The 23,035-nt window shown below is 43.4% G+C and overlaps 1 protein-coding gene across 4 annotated transcripts in view; it reads left to right on the top strand.

Moving 5' to 3' along the window:
* aamdc (adipogenesis associated, Mth938 domain containing) overlaps positions 1-23,035 on the top strand; it is a 52,119-nt gene that overhangs the window by 17,020 nt on the left and 12,064 nt on the right. For 3 of the 4 annotated variants that reach the window (XR_007262248.1, XR_007262249.1, XM_048597770.1), the window contains exons 2-3: positions 2,709-2,858; positions 11,444-11,539. Coding sequence is in view for 1 of the 4 variants with exons in the window: in XM_048597770.1 (XP_048453727.1) it covers positions 2,733-2,858; positions 11,444-11,539 (222 nt within the window). In the remaining 3 variants the exon portion in view is untranslated. Of the gene's footprint in view, positions 1-2,708; positions 2,859-11,443; positions 11,540-14,636; positions 15,000-23,035 lie in introns of all 4 variants that reach the window. The other variant, XR_007262250.1, reaches the window with a different exon arrangement.

The raw sequence follows: 23,035 nt of genomic DNA, 5'->3' as shown, positions 1-23,035 counted from the left end.
AGGGCTGATGGGCTGAGGAGTGGCAGATGGAGTTTAATTTAGATAAATGTGAGGTGTTGCATTTTGGTAAGGCAAATCAGGGCAGGATTTATACACTTAATGGTAAGGTCCTGGGGAGTGTTGCTGAACAAAGAGACCTTAGGCTACAGCGTCATAGTTCCTTAAGGATGGAGTCCCGGGTAGATAGAGTAGTGAACAAGGCATTTGGTATGCTTGCCTTTATTGGTCAGTGCATTGAATATAGGAGTTGGGATATCATGTTGCAGACATTGGTTAAGCCACTTTTCGAATACTGCTTTAATTCTGGTCTCCCTCAGAACGATGTTAAACTTGAAAGGGTGCAGAAAAGATTTAGAAGGATGTTGCCGGAGTTAGAGGGTTTGAGCTTTAGGGAGAGGCTGAACAGGCTGGGACTATTTCCCCTGGAGCATCAGAGGCTGCAGGGTGATCTTATATAGGTTTATAAAATCATGAGGGGCGTGGATACGATGAATAGCGAAGGTCTTTTTCCCAGGGTAGGGGAGTCCAAAACTAGAGGGCATAGCTTTAAGGTGAGAAGGGAAAAATTGAGAGGGACCCAAGGGACAACTTTGTCATGCAGAGGGTGGCGCATGTATGGAATAAGCTGCAGAGTACGTGGTGGAGGCTGGTACAATACAACATTTAAAAGGCATCTGGATGGGTACATGAATCGGAAGGGTTTGGAGGAATATGGGCCAAATGTTGGCAAATGGAACTAGCTTTTGTATAGGATATTTGATTGGCATGACCAAGTTGGATCAAAGGGTCTGTTTCCGTGCTTTACAGCTCTATGACTCTAAACAAAAGATATAAGTTTAAAACCTTCTTCAAGAAACAAAAACTGATATTTGGACAGTTGTTAATTTTAAAATGGTGAATGCTAGATTTTCATTAACTGGAGCCATGAAGTGATGTAGAAGCAGGAAGACATTTGGTCTTTGGCCACAGATCGGTTGTTATCTCACTAAATAAAATGCTTGAGTGGCCAATTGTTGCTCCTATATCTTTCAATAGAATTCTATGGATTTATTTGAACTGATTGTCGAAGTTGCTCCAGTGTCATTGAACTTCTCTGTTTTTCATAATCTGTAGCCACATCTTGAACACCCAATGGTTTTATTGCCTTGTCATCTATTAGAGTCTGCCATGAATGTGTGAGAACAAAATAAAATGATGGAACTGATAATGGTTTTGTGTTAGTTAAGGCATAATTGGGTGAGCACTGACTGGGTGCATGCGTGGCGGGACAAGGATTCAGTGTTTAAGTTTGTGAAGTGTAAGTAGAAATAAGACAGTCCAGGCATAGACTTTGCCAGTCACTGTCTAACCAGTATTCAACTTCAGATATTTAATAGGCACCAAGGGTTTTATTTTTGTTTGTGGCACATGAGCGTCACTAGACAGACTAGCAATTATTACGCATCTCTAATTTCAGAAGGCAATTAAGAGTCAACCTAATTGCTGTGGTCTGGAGTCACGTGTAGACCAAACAAATTAAGAATGGCAGAATTTCTTTCTAAAAGACATCAGTGACAAATCTCATAGCCTGATGGCCCACATGTTTAGGTTCTAAAAAAGGTAGCTGCAGAGATAGTGAATGGACTGGCACAATGTTCGAAAGATTTCTTAGATCGTGAAATGGGCCCGGCCAATTGGAGGTAAGTAAATGTAAAATCGCTATTCAAGAAAGGAGGGAAGTGAATACAAGGAAATTATAGGCCAGTTAGCCTGGCATCAGCTGTTGGAAAAGTGCTAGAATCCATTCTTAAGAAACTCCTAACACAACATTTGCAAAGTCATAACATGGTTAGACAAAGTTAGCATGATTTTTACAGAGGGAAATTATGTTTGACAAATGTATTAGAGATTTTGAGCCTGTAACTAGTAGGATAGATAAAGGAGAACCAACAGGTGTAGCGTATTTGGGTTTCCAAAAGATATTCAGTAAAGTGCCACATAAAAGGTTAATGGACAAGATAAGGGCTCGTGTAATTTGGAGTAATATGTTAGAATGAATAGAGGATTAGTTCACAGACAAAAAGCAAAGCATTTGAATGAAGGAGGCATCTTCAAGTTGACAGGCTGTGACTAGTAGGGTGCCATAGAGCTCAGATGAAGCCTCACTTATTTATAATCTTTATTAATGACTTGGACAAAGGAGATTGAGAATAATGAATAGCATCTAAGTTTGCTGATGCTTCAAAGCTAGGTGGGAGTGCAGGCTATGAGACTGGAAGGAGAAGTGTACTGGTTAAGTGAGTGGACAGCAAGGTGGCAGATGGAGTGTAACGTGGAAAAGTGTAAAGATGTTCGCTTTGATTATAAGAAGAGGGAAAAAAAAGTTGTTCTCTCTTGTCAGGGAATCTAGATTATGGGTGCAGATTAAGGGACTAATCATTTAGAGCTGACAAAAGCAGAAATTCCTTCACTTTGTGTTGGAGTTCCACTGCCAGAGAACGTGTAGATGATCCATCGTTGAGTATATTTAAGGATGGGTTGGACACATTTTTGGTCCCTCAGAGAATTGAGGGATATGGCGAGTAGGGACAAAGTGGAGTTAAAGCCAAAGATCAGCTATGTTTGTTTTGAGTGGCAGAGCAGGCTCATGTGGGCTATGTTGTACATTCTTACTACTTTTTAAAATATTCTTGCACCTCTTTTTAAATTCTGTTATTGATCCTTTTTAGGTTTCAAGGCAGTACGTTACTACAATGTCATCTCCAAAAATAGCTTCACTCTCTTGGGGTCGTATAAAGGTCCAAGACACTACATATAAGGACTGCAAGGTGTGGCCAGGAGGAAGTCGTACCTGGGACTGGAGAGAAACAGGGACTGATGTGAGTTGGAAACAGTACACACTGGGTGAGAGATAGTAGGAACTGCAGATGCTGGAAAATCTGAGATAACAAGGTGTAGAGCTGGATGAACAAATTCCTGCTCCTATGATGCTGCTTGGCCTGCTGTGTTCATCCAGCTCTACACCTTGTTATCACACACTGGGTGACGTAGTGTTATCACGGGAGGGAGGGCATTGTAGGCCAAAATTTTTGTTTGCCCCTGCATCTGAAAGTTTGAATCCACAAAAAATAAAATTAAATTATATAGAACATGAAGTGTGGAAACATGCAGTTTAGTTTTACAGATCCTTGCTATGTTTGTGCTTTACACAAGTTTCCCCCAATTTCTCTTTATTTGACCTCATCACCGTATTGTTTGATTCTTTTCTCTTTTGTGTTTATCTAGTTTCCCCTTAAAAGTATCAATGACTCTCTGTGATAGAGAATTCCACGTTCTGTTCGATTTCTCAGTAAAAAAAGTTCCTGACTAATTCCCTATCAGATTTATTAGTGACTACAGTAGAAAGGTCATTGATAGAAAAGCGGAGGCGATGGCCTGGTGGTATTATCGCTGGATTGTTAATCCAGAGTCCCAGATAACATTCTGGGGACACGGGTTTGAATCTCGCCACAGCAGATCGTGGAATTTGAATTCAATAAATATCTGGAATTAAGAGTCTGTTGATGACTGTGAATCCATTGTCGATTATTGGAAAAACCCATCTTGTTCACTAATGTCCTTTAGGGAAGGAAACTGCCATCCTTACCCAGTCTGGCCTACATGTGACTCCAGACCCACAGCAATGTGGTTGACTCTGAACTGCCCTCTGGGCAATTAGGGATGGGTAATAAATGCTGCCTAGCCACCGACACCCTCATCCTGTGAATGAATTAAAAAGAATTAATTCTGTTTCTTTCTCCATAGATGCTAACCAGATTCCCATAAATAGCTGCATCCCAGGGAAACCATTGCTTGATTTACACCTCTGATTCACTGATCCATTCTCTCAATATTACAATATTTATTTACACGCAATTAAGATGGTTCAATTGCTGGCAGTATACATATCGATTCTTTAAAGGATCTGGATAAATGACACTCTTAATGGGCTGTAGAGAATTTTTTTTTTAAACGAATGAATGATTTCGGTGTAAAGCTTTTTTAAAACACATACTGTTGTCATTGAAGGGCTTATTGGTCTGTACAGAGTATATATTTGGTTAATGGGCACAGAAGTGCCATAGCTTGGCATTGATGATGTGAGCGGCTATAGTGAGTCGGGGTTATAATTGACATGGAGGTTCTAGGGCCCATCGTGGGGCTGGCATAGCTTGGCATGTGAGGTAAGGATGAGAGCTTTTGAACTAGGCTTTCAAAATGTTCCCTTATCCAGACCTGCTGAAATACTTTTGCAGTCTTTTTGTGTTCTCAATTTCTCACCTACTTTCTATTGTCAGCAAACTTGGATACGTTACATTCAAGGCTTCTCTCAGGCTTGATATTTTCGAATCAAACTGTTCAAAGATGTTATAGACAGGGTGGTTAAAAAGGCATTTGGCATGCTTGCCTTCATTGCTCAGTCCTTTGAGTATAGGAGTTGGGAAGTCATATTGAGGTTGTACAGGACATTGGTGAGGCCTCTTCTGGAATACTGTGTTCAGTTCTGTTTGCCCAGTTACAAGAAGGATATTATTAAGCTGGAGAGGGTTCAGAAGAGATTTACCAGGATGGGGCTGTTTTGAAAGATTTTGATTATTAAAAAAAAGGCTGGATAGGCTGGGCTATTTCTCACTGAAGCATAGGAGGCTGAGAGGTGATGTGGTAGAAGTTTATAAAATAATGAGAGGCATAGATAAAGTTAATGGTAGTTGTCTTTTCCCTAGGATGGAAGATTTCAAGATTAGGCGACACATTTTTAAGGTGAGAGGAGAGAGATTTAAAAAAGATATGAGGCAATATTTTACACAGAGGGTGGTTCGTGTGTGGAATGAACTTGAAGAAGTGGTGGATGCAGGTACAATTAGAACATTTAAAAGACATTGGGGTAAGTACATGAATCGGAAAGGTTATGGAAGGACATGGGCCAGGAGCAGGCAGGTGGGACCAGTTTAGTTTGCAATTATATTTGGCATGGACTGGTTGGACCAAAAGGTCTGTTTCCGTGCTGTATGACTATGACTCTATGAACTCTGGAGTTTGGTAAGAGCAAGAGTACCTCTCTAGGGGTCTTGAACAACAAGTTCTTTAAAACCTCATTCTACTCTGTGCCAGTCGCAGAAGAATAGCACATGCCTAACCCCACAACGTCAAAGTGTAGGGTGTGGCCTTACGGTTGGAATCTTGGAATCAGGTTGCTCCTGCCACAATCACCCCTCTACTGACTCTCCAAAATTCTGTGAAAAACCAGCCCAGAGAGTTAGGGATAACAAAGTGTAGAGCTGAATGAACACAGCAGGCCAAGCAGCATCAGAGGAGCAGGAGAGCTGACGTTTCGGGTCTAGACCCTAGATCCGAAACGTCAGCTTTCCTGCTCCTCTAATGCTGCTTGGCCTGCTGTGTTCATCCAGCTCTACACCTTGTTATCTCAGTTTCTCCAGCATCTGCAGTTCCTACTATCCCAGAAAGTTAGGGGCTTGTTATTAAGCAAGTTTGTTGTAGAGCGTTCAGGATGCAATTAACTTTGTTTCTTGAACTTTATTGATTGAAGATGTTGTACAAAGGATGGTAGGTGTGTGATGAAATGGGTCCTTAAGATAATTCTAATATCCCTTTCCAATCCTTAGAAAGGTTTAGACTTAGCCAAGAAGGAATTCATTTAGTCCATTGAACCTACACTAGCAGAGCAATGTGCTTAATCCAACTTCCCTTTCCATGGTAAATACAGAAAATTCTGGAAATATTCAGCAGGTCAGACAGCTTTTGTGGAGAGAAACCAAGTTAACATTTCAGGTCAATGATGTTTCATCAGAACAAAAATAGAAATGTAAGAGTTTTTAAGTAGAGAAGGAAACAGAGAGCAGGAAGAGCAAAAGGAGATGTTTTGTTGATAAATAGAAATCTTAAGTTTTTCATCTTAATTCAAAAAAGGTGCAATGACTGGGTGTGTCCTTTATTGTCTGTATAGGTCATATGCTAGCATTTGAATGTATGTAGCTTCTAGCAAGCACATATAAATCTCGTGAGCCCATCTGAACATCCTAAATTGCTTATTAATGTACTAGTTAGCACATTCGCATTGGGACCTGTCTACAGCAGGCAGAAGGAATATGCCCAGGCATTTCACTTTCCTTGAATTAAACAAAAGTATGAGGACAATAATTCCTTGGCACATTCTCCATGGGAGCATCTCAACCAAACAGAGCCAACTTGGCAACCAATCAGCACCCTTCTCTTGTACAGTATAAATTGTTGTTCCTTTTGAATTTTGGCATTCTTGCATCTGCCTGATGATTGCAAGACAAAATGCTTTCACAGTATACCTCCTTTTACAGAAATACTCAATTTCTGTTCTGCTAGGTGACTGAAAGGGAAGATCACCCAATAGGGTCGAGAGTGGGAGAGATTAAATTACAAGAAAATTCATCCTGTAACAGCCAACTATTATAGTAGTGGGTATTGTAAAGAAACCAATGGTGTGGCTAGTTGAGGAGTGAATGGTGATATAGCAGCATCTGCATACAACACGAAGGCATATTGAAATAAACCAGCAACAAAAATCATCAATAAAGAACATGGTGGAGGCAGAAATTGTGATCTAAAGTTGTTGAACTCCATATTGAGTCCAGAAGGCTACAGAATGCTGAGGTGAAAGATGAGATGCTTTTCCTTAAGGTTGCATTGAACTTCATCGGAATCCTGCAGCAAACTGCAGACAAAATGGACAGAGTAAGAGCAAGGTCAAGAATTAAAATGCCTAGTGATAAGAAGCTCTGGGTCATGCTTACAAAGCGATCAGAGATGTTCAACGAAGCGATCAAACAGCGCCAGGGACCTGAGTTCATTTCCAGTCTTGGACCATTGTGTGTAGTTAGCACGTTCTCCCTGTATCTGCATGGGCATCCAATGGGTCCTCTGGCTTCCTCCCATAATCCAAAGCTGTGTAGGTTAGGTGGATTGGCCATGGTAAATGATGGGTTACAGGGATGGGATGGGGTACTGGCTCTTGGTGGAATGCTGTTTGGAGGGTCAGTGCAGACACGATGGGCCAAATGGCCTCTACCTGCACTGTAAGGATTCTACAATTCTATGGTCTCCACAATATAGAGGATACTATGTCATGAGCTGAAAATAGCATATACTAAGAAAAGTGCAAGCAAATTGCTGTTTCACTTAGCCAGTGTTTATGGGCCTGGCCCCCCTCCTTTCTCTTTTAAAATTTTATCCCCCTCAAATATTTATCTTTTTAATAGACTTTGTTATAGATCTTGCTTCTGCTGCCATATCTCAATTGGATGTTTCATATTATAAGAACCACTCTGCACTGAACAAATTTCTCCTAACCTCTCCCTTCCTGTTGTACTGATCTCTCAAGTCTATTTCACAATTCATTTCGATTGTAGCTTTTCTTTGTCTCAAATCCATTTCTGTACATTGGTTCCATAACACTTACAGTTTGAAATTGTGATTGATCAATTTTCATTGGTTTGTTGTTATGGAGCCAAAGCACATTCTGCTAATGTGAGAATTAGAAATAAAAATGCCCCTTAAAGAGGTATTCTTCTGATATTATGAATAAAGACATGTTGATTAAGTGGAGTAATCCAGTTTTCATAAGATTATTAGAAGTAAGAGCAAGAGTAGCCCTCTCACATCTGCTCTGCTATTCAGTAAAGTTATGGCTAACCTTCCATAGCAGCTTTTACACGGTCTGTTTAATCTCCCTCAGTAAGAATCCTCTCCACTGAAAAACTGGTCTAGTGGATCTTTACTGCATTCCTAAGGCTAGTGTACCTTTTCAAGGAGACCAAAACAGTGCACATGAGAGTTGTGTTATAACGAAAGCCATTTAGAATTGCAATAAAGCATCTTTACTCTGATAGTCAAATCCTTTGTTGTAAAGGCTCATATCATTTATGTTCTTGTTGGGTTGCTGTAGCTTCACGTTAAGTTTACGCAACTTGTGTACAAGGATATTCAGGATCCTTGGGATAATAATATTTCCCAGTCTCTCTCAATGCCAGTTTTCTATTTTTCCTACTAAAGTAGGTTATTTCACCTTTCTCCTCATTATATTTAATGTGTCATTTACTTGTCTAGTCAAGTAACTTGCTGAAATTCTGTTGCAGTCTTTTTGTGTCCTCAACTTAATTTCTCACCTACTTTCTATTGTCAGTAAACTTGGATACATTAAATTCAAGACCCCTCTCAGACTTGATAATTTCAAATCAACCCGTTCAGAGATGTTATTACACAACTGTGGAGCAGGTGGGACTTGACCCAATGCCACCTGGCTCAGGGATTGGGGCATGACCACTGCAGCACAAGAGACTTATCTTTCATCCTCAGTCATAGATATAAATAGTTGAGGTCCAAGGACTGATCTTTGCATTACCACACTCATTACAACCTGACAACCCAAAGATGATCTAATTATTCTTGTTTTCTGGCTGTCTACGATAATATTAACCACAATCCTAAGATATCTAATCAGGGATGTTACCTTGAGCAGAGCAGTCACAGCTTGGTTAGAAGGCAAAAGGAGGCCAGTCCCTGGCTGTCTGCAAGAACAATGCAGCTGGACCACACCCCTGCTGCAGGAAAAGTGTGCAAGAGGAGCTTCCCTATGAACTTTGTAGGTGAATAACACTGAATTGATTTTAAGCCAATGGAGGTAAAAATAAAGTTGTAAAGTAGATTGCTGACTTTGCACACACGGTTCACATTATCATCACATCAACGGTTACACCAGAGTCCTGAGATGTCCCAGAATCAGGCCCAGGTTTCCGCTGATCAAGTGGCGCACTTTACAGCGAATGAAGCACTTTGCGGCATGGTCGTTGTCAGAATTTGGGAAATCTGACAGTCAACCTCTGCACAGCAAGCTGGCACAAATAATAATGTGATAATGACTCAGTCATCTGCTTTTACTGATGTTTGATGTGTATGAAGGATAAAGATTTGCCAGGACATTAGGGATACCTTGCTAGCTATTTTTGTACGTGGTGCTATGGGATCTTTTTGCTGGCAGTTGGGACCAAGGATTAACCCCTTGTCTGAAAGACATCATCTTCAGCAGTGCTGCTCTCTATTATTAATGGACTGGGAGCATCAGTGTTCACTTTTGTGCATGAGATTCTGGTGTGGAATTTTGATATGAACCTAGAACCTTCCAACTCGTAAGGAAGAGATTAGTTCAACTGAACCTTTATTCATTAGAATTTAGAAGAATGAGAGGGGATCTGTTTGAAATGTATAAAATTCTCACAGGGCTAGACAGACTAGATGCAGGAAAGATGTTTCCCTGGTTGGGGAGTTTAGTACTAGGGGCCACACTCTCACAGGATCATAAGAAATAGAAGCAGAATTAGGCCATTTGGCCCATTGAGACTGCTCCACCATTTGATCATGGCTGATATGTTTCTCAACCCCATTCTCCTGCCTTCTCCCTGTCACCCTTGTTCCCTTTGCCAATCAAGAACCTATCTGTCTCTGTCTTAAATACACTCAATTACTTGGCCTCCACAGTCCTCTGAAAGTAACCCATAATTGATAGTCAAATTAGTAGCAATTGCCAACCAATGAATTTACTGTGATATCACTCTTTTTAAAAAAAAGTACAGGGTCCCTGATCCCTTGGCTTCAACTTATCCTCTTAAAAAAAACACTTACAAACTATGAGCCAAAAAAAGCAAGCAAAAAGCACCTCTTTTGCATCTGAAGCAAATTCCCATACTAATTTCAAATTCGCTGAACTATGTACTCACTTGGGCTGTGTCAAACAATGGGTGTGATCTCCTTCCTGACTCTGTGAATCTTACTCAAAGATGTGGGGTTGGCCACTTAGGACTGAGATGAGGAAAAAGCTTTTAACTCAAAGGGTAGTGAATCTGTGGAATTCTCTACCACAGAAGGCTGTGAAGGCTGAGTCACTGAATATATTTAAGAATATAACCCTATTAATTTCTAGATTTTAAAGAAATCAAGGGGAAATCATGCTTGACAAATCTGTTGGAATTCTATGAAGATATAACTAGTAGGGTTGACAAGGGAGAGCCAATCAATGTGGTATATTTGGACTTTCAGAAAGCATTTGACAAAGTCCTGCATAAGAGATTATTGTGCAAGATTATAGCGCATAGGATAGGGGGAAGTGTATTGAGATAGAGAGGAAACAAAGAGTAGAAATTAATGGGTCCTTTTCAAATTAACAGGCAGTAACTAGTGGGACGCCGCAGGGATTGATGCTAGGACCCCAGCTATTCACACTACATATTAATGATTTAAATGAGGGAACCAAATGTGACATCTCAAAGTTTGCTGATGATACCAAGGAGGGTGAACTGTGTCAAGGATGCAGAGATCCTTCAGCATGATCTTGACCGGTTGGGTGAGTAAGCAAATCAATGGCAAATGCAGTATAATTTGGATAAATGTGAGGTTATTCACTTTGGAAGCAAAAACATGAAGGCAGATTACTACCTGAATGGCTGTAAATTGGGAGAGGGGGAGTGTGCAGCGGGACCTGGGTGTCCTTGTGCACCAATCACTGAAGGTAAGCATGCAGGTGCAGCAGGTGGGAAAGAAGGCAAATGGTATGTTGGCCTTCATTGCGAGAGATTTTTGAGTACAGGAACAGGGATGTGTTGTTGCAGTTGTACAGGGCCTTGGTGAGGCCACACCTAGAATATTGTGTACAGTTTTGGTCTCCTTTTCTGAGGAAGGGTGCTCTTGCTTTCGAGGGAGTACAGCGAAGGTTTACCAGGCTGATTCCAGGGATGTCGGGACTGAAGTATGAGGAGAGGATAGGTTAGGATTGTTTTTGCTGGAGTTCAGACAAATGAGGGGGATTCTCATAGAGACTTTAAAAAATTATAACGGGACTAGACAGGGTAGATGTTCCTGATGGTGGGTGCATCCAGAACCAGGGGTCACAGTCTGAGGATTCAGGATAGACCATTTAGGACAGAGATGAGGAGACATTCTTCACCTGAAGAGTGGTGAGCCTGCGGAATTGATTACCACAGGAAGTATTTGATGGCAAAACATTGAACGTATTCAAGAGATGACCAGATATAGTACTTGGGGCGAATGGGACCAAAGGTTATGGGGAGAAAGCAGGATTAGGCTATTGAGTTGGACGATCAGCCATGATCATGAAGAATGGTGGTGCAGGCTCGAAGGAAATGGCCTCCTTCTGCTCCTATCTTCTATGTTTCTATGTTGGGAGAAAGTGGGAATATGGCACTGAAAAAGATGATCAGCTATGATCTCATTGAATAGCAGAGCTGACTCAAAGGGCCAAATGGCCTACTGCTGCTCCTGGTTTCCATATTTCATTGAGCAGTGATTGGCTTAGGAAATTAAGCTGTAAGAGTTTTAAACAAGTTCCTGGTTACTCCTGACTGTTGTACTCTCTCCCATTTAGCATTACCCTGGAGTGCAGGCAGCTGACCTGGAGGAAATCATTAACAAAGGTATTGAGACGTTAGTTATTGGTCGTGGAATGAGCGAGGCTTTACAGGTTAGTCTGATTTCTTTTTTTCGCTTAAAGAATCAATTGTTTCTGCTTTTCTAACCAGTTGTAATTAAGCATTTTGGCTGTGCAGTATACAATTGCAGGACATGAAAAGTGATGCATTTCTTAATTAAATATAGCAAATAGGACTGTCCTGGATTTCTGAGATCAGAGTTGCTGGCAGAAGTGCAGCATGCCTGAACTAATGGTGCAGGAAAATTTTGTAGACACAGTATCAGGGCAGCTGAGTCATGCTAACTGTTGCTCTCTCCACAGATGATGCCAGACCATTCTGTTTTCATTTCTGGTCAGACTTTCAGCATCCATAGTACTTTGTTTTTACCTAATATAACATTGGTACATGTGTGAGGGAAGCTGACTGGTCCTATTTCTTCAGCAATATAAGAGGATGCTCTCAAGGGGTGGGGGTACAGGAGAGGGTGGAAAGTCGCAAGTTGTTCACGCAAAGTACTAAAACAGAGAGATTCATATTTATGAACAGTGTATTTTTGCAACCACCTTCATCTCAAAGGACTTTAAAGCCAGTGAAGCAATATTTTGATGTGAACTCGCTGCCAAAATGTACGAAACACAACAGCGAATTTGTGCTCAACAAACTGCTGAAACAGCAATGTAATAATGGCTGGATCTTTTTGTGGTATTGATGGAAGGTTAAATATTGCCCCAGATACCAGAGCAATCTTCGAAATGGTAGCCAGGCCAGGGACAGAATTCATGGGCCCTGGTGTTTCTCCTGGCCTGGCCCGACCCTCCAGTATACAGGGTCCCCTAACCTTCACATGTGCACTGGGACCTGGTTATTCGACCCTGATGTACCCCAACTGCTGTCTCAGGCCCTTGGCCAGGGTAACCAATCATATCTAACTGCAAAGGCAGGCAAGGCCTCAGTTTGAAGTCTCATCTGAGAGAAGGCAACCGCGACATTGCAGCATTCCTTCAACACTGCAATGGAGCGTTAACTGACAATGTTGTGCTCACATTCTGGATTTTGAATTGACAGCCATGCAACCTGGGAGTGCTACCCACAAGACTTGAATATAAACGTAACCACAGTGATGATGTGTTTGCTCCTTCGTCCTTCTCAGCCCACTCCCCAACAAAATTCTCCATGTAAATTATGTTCTGGCTCTAGTGCAGTGCTGAAGAAGTGCTGCACTGTTGGAAATGCAACCTTCAAAATAATTTTGTTAAATCAACGTCACATCTGCTCTTTCAGGTGGTTGGTGATCTCCGGGCCACTAATTCACATTTTGGTTCATGGAAGCTTGTTGTGCACAAACTGGTTGTCACTTTTCCTACATTAATGCAGTGACAGTGTTTCAGAAGGGTCTTAACTGCCTAGAAGTTGATGTTTTGGGGTTGTGGATGGTGATTTTGGAATATAACCTTCTGGCCCACCCTCGTCAAACTTCTTACTGCCTTGCACTCCTTCAGACTTTCTATGATCCAAAATCACCAAGGTATCAAGTACAAGATTATCTACTGATGGTTCTCCTATCCAGATAGATGGCTTGTGACTCTGCACATGAAATATCTCAGTCTATAATTGAGGACATCTGGAGAAGAAAAAAAATAATTAACAATTAATTCCAGCTTCAACCAGCCAATTGGCCATTAATTGGTAGGAGCCACATGATTGCACCAAGATTCCCACTAACCCTCATTCATTGCAGATTGGTCATCATGTAACTCCACACTGTCTGAAACATAGAGTAGAATTATAGAATATTTACAGCTCAAAAAGAAGCCATTCAACTTGCCCAGTTTCTGTCAGCTCCTTCCAAAGAGCAATTTAATTCATCCCGCTTCACAGTCCTTTTAATTGTAGCTCTGCAAATACACATGCAATGAAGCATGTTGCAAACTTGATTGGGTCATTAACGGAGAATCATGAAGATTTCAGCACAGAGGAAGGATCTTTCATTCATTTTGACTGCCTCCGATGCCACATTTCTGCTATTTATTCTCATCCACAAGATCTTTTCTGTGAGTTGATCTGATTCAACCTTGACAGTTGGGTTTTCATTTCAGTATCTTTGCAGTATTTTTTCAGGGGTACAGTTGGAAAAATTTGCAGTTGATTAACAGTGCAAGGTGGTCATTTTCATTATATCTTTGCACTCTTCCCTGGAAGAACATTGTGTAGTGGAAAGATCCACAGATTTAAGAATAGTCTGGCAGGCTGGAAGGCTCCTTCATTATGAGCATAACCATTTTCAAGCCTGCTGGTGAGTGGTGCTTAGTCATAGACTTGTACAGCAAACAGACCCTTCGGTCCAACTCATCCATGCTGACCAGATATCCTAAACTGATCTAGTCAAATTTGCCAAGATTTGGCCCTAATCACTCTTAAATCCTTCCTATTTCTGTACCTATCCAAATTACTTTTAAATGTTGTAATTGTAGCAGCCTACACCACTTCCTGTGGCTGCTCATTCCATACACACACCACCCCCTGCATAAATAAGTTGCCCCTTAGGTCCCTTTTAAATCTTTCCCCTCACCTCTTCTAGTTTTGGAATTCCCTTCTCTGGGAAAAAGACCTTTGCTATTCATCTTATCCAAGCCCTTCATGATTTTATAAACCTCTATAAGGTCATCCCTTAGCCTCCGACATTCCAGGGAGAAAAGCCCCCAAGCCTCTTCAGCCTCTCCCTATAGCTCAAACCCTCCAATCCCAGTAACATCCTTGTAAATCCTTTATGAATCCTTTCAAGTTTAACAACATCTTTCCTATAGCAGGCCTATATGGAAGGAGGGTTTTATAGGCTCCTGAGGTCCACACAATGGAACAGACATGACTATACACAACACCAGGCACCTGAATCCCACTCGAAGTGCAGAATTTTGTCACTGCGGCAATGCTGTCCTAACAACTGGCTGGAGAACTGAGAGCAATTTGGGAGCTGCCTAATGGCATTTTCCAGAGATCGAAAACTAGTTCAGTGCTGATGAAGAGTCACTCGAGTCAAAACGTTAACTCTGCTTTCTTCCCAGGGATGCTGCCAAACCTGCTGAGGTTCTCCAGCAATTTCTGTTTTGGTTGTAGTTATTTGCTGTGGTGTCCAATGCCCTTTTACAGGATGGCCACCTGCACTCAAGAACTGTTAGCCTGTTGAAAGGCGGTGGCCTAGCTGTTTCCGCATTGCCCCTTGGAGCAACAGCCAGATCTGGGACAGTGCCTGGAGAAGAGGGCACAATGGAAGCACTCTGAGCTCCCACCTGGGAGTAATGGGGAAGAAAGACGCTGCAAGAGGGGCGCAAATGGGGACGAAAGGCCACAAATTTTGTGCAAGAGAGAAGAAGACTAAACATCTGGAGGTCTTTGGGGACAAGAAAGAGCGTGCGAGTTGGGGTTGCAGTGGAAGAAAGCAGCTGCAAGGTTGGGGTGAGAATAACGATGCTGCAGGAGGGTGTGTGCAACAAAAAGAGAGCTACAAGGGTGGTGAGTATATAGGGGATGGCAGCAAAGGAGTTTGGGGGAAACAGGGAGACTGCAAACAGGTTGGTGAATGAAAGAGGATGCAAGAGGTTGGAAAAAGTAAGGGGAGGCTGGTGGGGTGCCTCAGAAAAAAAAAGAGGGTGGTTACATAGGTGGTGGGAAAGGCATGAGTGGGGACAAAAGGCTGCAAAAGAGACCAGATTTTAAACCTGTCAAAAAAGGAATATTCAACAGAAGCTAGGTAAGTCACTAAAATAACGATATGGTAGTTGATACAAGCTGATCCTGTCCACCTTTCCGCATAAGATGACTTGCCCATTCCAGGTATTAGTTTGGTAAACCCTCCCCAGACTGCTTCCAAAGCATTTACATACTTAAACAAAGAGACGAATGGGTGGCACAGTGGCTCAATGGTTAGCACTGCTGCCTCACAGTGCCAGCGACCTGGTTTCGAATCCACCCTCGGGCGAATGTCTGTGTGGAGTTTGCACATTCTCCCTGTGTCCGCGTGGGTTTCCTCCGGTTTCCTCCCACAGTCCAAAGATGTGCAGGTTAGGTGAATTGGCCATGCTAAATTGCCCATAGTGTTCAGGGATGTGTAGATTAGGTGGGTAACAGGGGAATGGGCCTGGGTGGGATGCTCTGATGTTCGGTGTGGACTTGTTGGGCCGAAGGGGCTGTTTCCACACTGTAGGGATTCTATGATGATTATGATGATGATGATCAATACCATAAATGGTATGCAATAGTACCCTGTATAGTTATTTTCTAATTAATCTGTTCAGAGATGTTATTACACACCTCTAGAGCAGGTGGAACTTGAACCCAGGCCTCATAGTTCAGAGTTAGGAATACTACCACTGCATCACAAAAGTCCCTACCTACTTTTGGTAAGTTAGTAGTCCTCATTATTTGCAGATTCACTACCTGGATATCGACATGCTTGTAATGTCTGCTACAGACCCCGTCTTTCTTTTCTCATAGACTTGTCTGGTTGGATCACACTGCCCTTTTGTGGTAGTTTGGGGAGTTACATAAGACCAAACGATATAGGGGCAGAATTAGACCATTTAGCCCATTGAACCTACTCTGCCGTTTGATCATGTCTGAGACGTTTCTCAACTTCGTTCTCCTGCCTTCTCCCCTTAGCCCTGACCTCCTTATTAATCAAGAACCAATCTATCATGTCAGCAGTATTCACAAAAGCATGTGCACCTACCTTCCGTGGCTATTGTGGATTTGGTGTATTCAATTTCCCTCGCAATAAACAGTAATATTCCATTAACTTTCTCAATTACTTAATGGGCTTGCACAGTGATTTTTTTTGTGCATACATTGTGCATTTAGTGCATACGATACAATTCTAACACCCATATCTCTGTACATTTGAGGGCTCTGCAATCTCACCACTTAGATAATGTGCTTTTTTATTCTTCCTGCCAACTTAGACAATCTCACATTTTCCCATATTGTACTCCATGTGACAGATTTCTGTTCATTTGTTTAAGTTACTTATATCCTTCATATGCCTTCCTATGTAGCCTACTTATGTCCTCTTTTCAGCTTACTTTACCACCTGTATTTTTGTCATTGGCAAATTTAATAACCATAACTTCATCCAAGTCATTTATGAATATTGCAAAAAGTTGAGTCCCGGCACTGATCTCTCTGGCACACAACTTAACACTTCTTACCAAACAGAATGACCCATTTATACCCATTCTCTGATTCCTGCTAGCCAGCAAATCTTCCATCCATCTTCCAATATACTCCTAACTACGTCATAAACCTTTATCGGCAGCACAGTGACTCAGTGGTTAGCACTCCTGCCTCACAGTGCCAAGGACCCAGGTTCAATTCAACCCTCGGGCGACTGTGTGTGTAGAGTTTGTGCATTCTCTTCGTGTCTGTGTGGGATTCCTCTGGGTCCTCTGGTCTCCTTCCACTGTCCAAAGATGTGCAGGTTAGGTGGATTGGCTGTGCTAAATTGCCCATAATGTACAGGCTGCGTGGGGTAGTCGTGGGAAATTCAGGGTTACACGGTTGGGTCTGGGTGCGAATGCATCGGAGGGTCGGTGTGGACTTGATGGGCTGAATGGCCTGCTTCCACATTGTAAGGATTCTATGATCTATGATATTATACTCTACGATAACCTACTACAGCGCATCCACCAGTTTCCCTTTATCCAGTACACATTGCTTTCTCAAAGAACTCTACTGAGTTTATTAAATATGATTTCTCTATCATGTTGACTCAGCAAATTACCTTGATGTTAAGCTAACAGATACTGGCCAAGAGTATCCTGCTCTCTGTCTCCCTTCCTTTTTAAATAAAGGAGTAACAGTTGTTATTTTTCATTCTAATAGAACATTTCCCAAATCTAGGAAGTTTTCAAAAAGTATAACTAATACATCAACTACCTTACTGGTCACCACATTTAAGACCCTAACATGAAGCCCACCAGGCCACAAAAACTCGTCAGCCCTCAGGGCCAGTATTTTTCTCAGTACTGTAGTGATTGTAGCAAGGTCAGCCAGCTGGACTTAATAGAATCTGCTCAAAGAGGACAAGGCAGTGTCGCCCATAGCTTCGGGCCACAATCAGTGGTGGGCTCTGTTACTAAGTGCATGTAATTACAAGTTAGAACACTGTCTGGGAAGCAGAGTTGCAAATGCAGATGCTTTGAGTGGCCTACCATTAACAGATACCCCACCGGTTGCACCCCCAGTAGAAGAGGCTGTAAAAATATTAAATTTTCTGGACACACTCCCAGTCACAGCTGACAATATCAGACTTTGGACGTAGAAAGACCCAGTCCTTTCAAAACTGAAACACCTGGTGGTGATGGGGGAAACCAAAGGGCTATCACAACTCGAGCTGAAATCTTTTTGGACCCAGACAGACCAAGTCGTAGTAGAGGGCAGCATATTGTAATGGGGTGCAACAGTGATAGCTGCATTGGGGGGCAGTGCCCAGAGCACCACCAAGAACAAAAATTACTACCAGCAGCTCCGCCACATCTGTGGGAATGGCTGGATAAACCTTGGACTCAGTTGCATGTCAACTGTCCGGTCCTTTCATGGGTTCAATGTTCTTAGTCATTGTAGACGACCACTCCGTGTTGGACATGCATAGAATCCATTAATCAAACACAGGGATAGAAAAACAGTACGCATCTTTCTTAGTACATGGACTCCCAGAAGTGTTGGTCAGACAGCTCCATACCACTCCTTATCCAATGGCCTGGCAGAAAAGCAGTCCAAACTTTGAAGGCAGGCATGAAGAGACAGTCTACGGCCTCATGAGATACCATGCTGTCATGATTCTTATAGGGCCACCCCACAGGGATAGTACCTGCAGAGTTGCTAATGGGCATAAGACTCTGCACACGCTTACGTCGGATTGTCTTGGACCTGGGAGGCAGGGTGAAATGGCATCAGAAATGCCAGTGCCAGACACATGACTCTGCCAAGTAGGAGAGACAGTTTGATGCAAGGGACAAAGTTTAGTACAAGAATCATGGAAATGTCCCTGCACAGGAAGAGGTATGGTTGATGCGAGGTCACATCCAGTGATGTATAAAGTTCAGAGATAGTAGGAACTGCAGATGCTGGAGAATCTGAGACAACAAGGTGCAGAGCTGGATGAACACAGCAGGCCAAGCAGCATCATAGGAGCAGGAAGGCTGACGTTTCAGGCCTAGACCCTTCTTCAGAAATGGGGGAGGGGAAGGGGATTCTGAAATAAATAGAGAGAGAGGGGGAGGCGGATAGAAGATGGATAGAGGAGAAGATAGGTGGAGAGGAAACAGACAGGTCAAAGAGGCGGGGATGGAGCCAGTAAAGGTGAGTGTAGGTGGGGAGGTAGGGAGGAGTTAGGTCAGTCCAGGGAGGACGGACAGGTCAAGGGGGCGGAATGAGGTTAGTAGGTAGGAGATGGGGGTGTGGCTTGGTGGGAGGAAGGTGCAGGAAGCTGGGTGGGAGGAGGTGTATTCTAGTTTCATTTCAAGCCCACCGACTCCCACAGCTATCTAGAATACACCTCCTCCCACCCACCTTCCTGCAAAAATGCCAAGCCCTATTCCCAATTCCTTCGCCTCCGCTGCATCTGCTCCCAGGATGAGGCATTCCACTCCCGCACATCTCAAATGTCCTCGTTTTTCAAGGACCGCAACTTCACCCTCTCAGTGGTCAAGAACGCCCTCGACCGTGTCTCCCGCATTTTCCGCAACTCATCCCTCACACCACCTCCCCGCAATAACAACCAAAACAGAATCCCCCTCTTCCTTACGTACCACCCTACCAACCTCCGGATCCAACGCATCATCCTCCGACACTTCCGCCATCTGCAGTCCGACCCCACACCAAAGACATTTTTCCCTCCCCACCCTTATCTGCTTTCCGGAGGGACCACTCTCTCCATGACTCCCTTGTCCGCTCCACACTCCCCTCCAGCCCCACCACACCCGGCCCTTTTCCCTGCAACCGCAGGAAGTGCTACACCTGCCCCCACGCCTCCTCCCTCGCCCCCACACCTCCTCCCTCACCCCCATCCCAGGCCCCAAGAAGACTTTCCACATCAAGCAGATGTTCACCTGCACATCTGCTAATGTGGTATACTGCATCCGCTGTACCCATTGTGGCCTCCTCTACATCGGGGAAAACAAGTGGAGGCTTGTGGGGACCGCTTTGCAGAACACCTACGCTCGGTTCGCAATAAACAACTGCACCTCCCAGTCGTGAACCATTTCAACTCCCCCTCCCGTTCCTCAGATGACATGTCCATCCTGGGCCTCCTGCAGTGCCACTACGATGCCACCCGAAGGTTGCAGGAACAGCAACTCATATTCCGCTTGGGAACCCTGCAGCCCAATGGTATCAATGTGGATTTCACAAGCTTCAAAATCTTCCCTCCCCCTACCGCATCCCAAAACCAGCCCAGCTCGTCCCCGCCTCCCTAACCTGTTCTTCCTCCCACCTATCCCCTCCTCCCACCTCAAGCCGCACCCCCATCTCCTACCTACTAACCTCATCCCACCCCCTTGACCTGTCCGTCCTCCCTGGACTGACCTATCTCCTCCCTACCTCCCCACCTACACTCACCTTTACTGGCTCCATCCCCGCCTCTTTGACCTGTCTGTTTCCTCTCCACCTATCCTCTCCTCTGTCCGTCTTCTATCCGCCTCCCCCTCTCTCCCTGTTTATTTCAGAACCCCCTTCCCCTCCCCCATTTCTGAAGAAGGGTCTAGGCCCAAAACGTCAGCCTTCCTGCTCCTATGATGCTGCTTGGCCTGCTGTGTTCATCCAGCTCTACACCTTGTTGTCTCATGTATAAAGTTAGGTAGGTGCAGTGCCCTGAACAAGCACATGGACCATATGAAAGCCGCAAATCTGCAATTGTTGCAGAAGCAAACTCAGAACAGTCGGAAAGGCTGCCCTCTCCATGGGTTCACCTTCTCCATCGAGCATTAACAAGTCCTTTGAATTAGAGATGGACCTGACAGATGTAGCTGCCTCGACGCCTTTGCCATTGGAAGAAAAAAGTGAATTTCTACCAAAGTGCTCCTTGCGCAAGAGGCGAGCTCCTGTGCGTTACACGCCACCTGTATCGGATGTCGAGTTAGAGGAACCTGACCCAAAAATGCCCAAGAGGCTCTCCAAAAGAAAGGACCGACCTAAGTCCTCGGATTCAGAGGGGGAGGGATGTAGTGTTTGTAATGAGGTCAGCCAGCTGGACATCTTACAATATGAGTTCCCTGATTGGACCAAATTAACAGCCCCAATCAGGGAGCCCTGGCTAACATAAAGAAAACTGGTAGCTGACTCAGAAGAGGCAGTACTAAAGTCAGGAAGTCTTCATGTGTAAATAAAGGGTGACTTGGTGATGGGATACTGGCCTCTGTGGAGTTGTTTCAAGTGCAACTTCTTTGGTGTTTATAATGGGATATGTTCTTTTTGTTTGTATTAATACACAGAGCCCTCTTCTTTGCAAACAGACACAATGTGTGTGCACTGTGCCTATTTCGCTCAACGAAATAGATGGCAGTCATTTTCTGCTTCTCATGACAGTCCACTGACCAATCAAGGCCAACCTGTGTGGTTTAAAACTTAAAGTTCAGTAGTTAACAGTCAATCATCATTAACTGCTGCATTCTCCATGCTGACATCTCAACCACTTGCCTACCAGTGAGCGCTCCTCTCTGTGTAATTGTTAGTTTTCTTATTTATTAGTATGTTTGCAAATTGACCTGATCAGTGCAAGATGAAAAGCTTCTGCAAACTATCTTTTTCTGTTGGCAATTCTGAAGTTCTCTACTACCAAACAACAAATTTAATCCACAAATTATTACCTTTGAGATTCCACTTTTTAGTTTGGTGTCAAGGTCCTCATATGTCAGTGGTAGCTACATGGCAGATGAATAAGCCCATACCAAAAGGTAGCCCCTGAAAATCAAAATATGGCCCTCAAGAATTTCCAGAAGAGCCTTCAAAAGAATTATGCCACCATATCCAACAAATCTTATTCTGCTTTGAGTCCAAATGCCTGAATAACAAGGATGAGCTGAGAAGGAAAAGGAAGGAAATCATGCACTCTGGATCTCACTAACTTGTTGGATCTCCTGCCCCATTTGTGCAAAGATCTGCAGGTGTGTAATTGTCCTGATCAGTCACATGAAGACCCACAGTGGAAATTCATGCATCAAGTAAATGTCATCCTCAAACTGAGAAGCAACCAATGACAATGGACACTAAATTTTGTCTAGCAGTGTGGCTCAGTGGTTAGCACTGCTGTTTCACAGTGCCAGGGACCTGGGTTTAATTCCACCTTCGGGTGATTGTCTGCATGGAGTTTGTACATTCTCCCTGTGTCTGCTGGTTTCCTCCAGGTGCTTCGGTTTCCTCCCACAGTGCAAAGATGTGCAGATTAACTGGATTGGCCATGCTAAATTGCCCATAGTGTCAAGGGATGTGCAGGCTCGATGGGTCATTCTTGGGAAATGCAGGGTTACAGGGATAGTGTAGGGGACTGAGTCTAGGTGGGGTGCTGTTCAGAAAGTCGGTGTGGACTTGAAGAGCTGAATGCCCTGTTTCAAAGCTGTAGGGATTCTTTAATTTCTATGATATAAATTACTGAAGTAACTGCTCTATTCTGAACTTGTCACTGCAGGAGATACCTGGCCGGATGGCACAAATGCCGTAGGAATGTCTTTAAAGCAACCATGAAAAGGGCAAACGTACCCACTGACACATTAGAAGGCCCTAGCTTGTGACAGACCTAGTGGCAAAGGTTTGTTTGGAAAGACACCAAACATGTTGAGAGACTTTGTCAGGAACATGCAGAGACTGAGTTGAGGCATCGAAGGGAGTGCACCAACCTCCAAAATGACCAATCTACTTGAACCTTCAAGCACCACTGACTCCACGTGCCAGAATCTGCAGATTAAGCATTGTATTTAACAGCCATGGAATCCGAGTGGAGGGAAGTCAACCTTAATCCTGAAGAACTGCCTGAAAGGAAGACCTGACCTCCATCTGTATGAAAAACGATTGTACATTTTAGTAAACCTTTAGTGGCATTTCTCGTCTGGCCTGTATAGCTTAGTTCCATAGTGGACAACCAAGTAAGCCAATAGGATATTCTCAAAGGATTTTGTTTTATTTGTTCATAGTATGTGGATGTCACTGGCTGAAAAGTGGTTGTCAGTTTGGAAGATTCTGTCAAAGGATCTTTGGATTTCTGCAGTGCATCTTATAGATGGTACACATTGCTGCTACTGCGCGTTGGTAGTGCAGGGCATGGATGTTTGTGGATGTAGTGTCAATCGAGCAGGCAGCTTTGTACTGGATGATTTCAAGCTTCTTGAGTGGTGTTGTAGCTACAGTCATCCAGACAAGTGAGGAATATTGCCTCACACTCCTGATTTCTAATCTCTACTGTTATAAAGAAGGGAAAGAAATCTCCGAACAGAATGTTCACTTTTGCACCGATTTAAGATAACAAAATATCAGAACCTGGGAAACACGTCACTTCAGTCCTT

The sequence above is a fragment of the Rhincodon typus genome, chromosome 6, assembly GCF_021869965.1.
Source record: "Rhincodon typus isolate 14 chromosome 6, sRhiTyp1.1, whole genome shotgun sequence".
Taxonomy (NCBI): Eukaryota; Metazoa; Chordata; class Chondrichthyes; order Orectolobiformes; family Rhincodontidae; genus Rhincodon; species Rhincodon typus.
The sequence above is the reverse complement of the archived record's forward strand: the minus strand, read 5'-3'. Positions and strand labels throughout refer to the sequence as shown.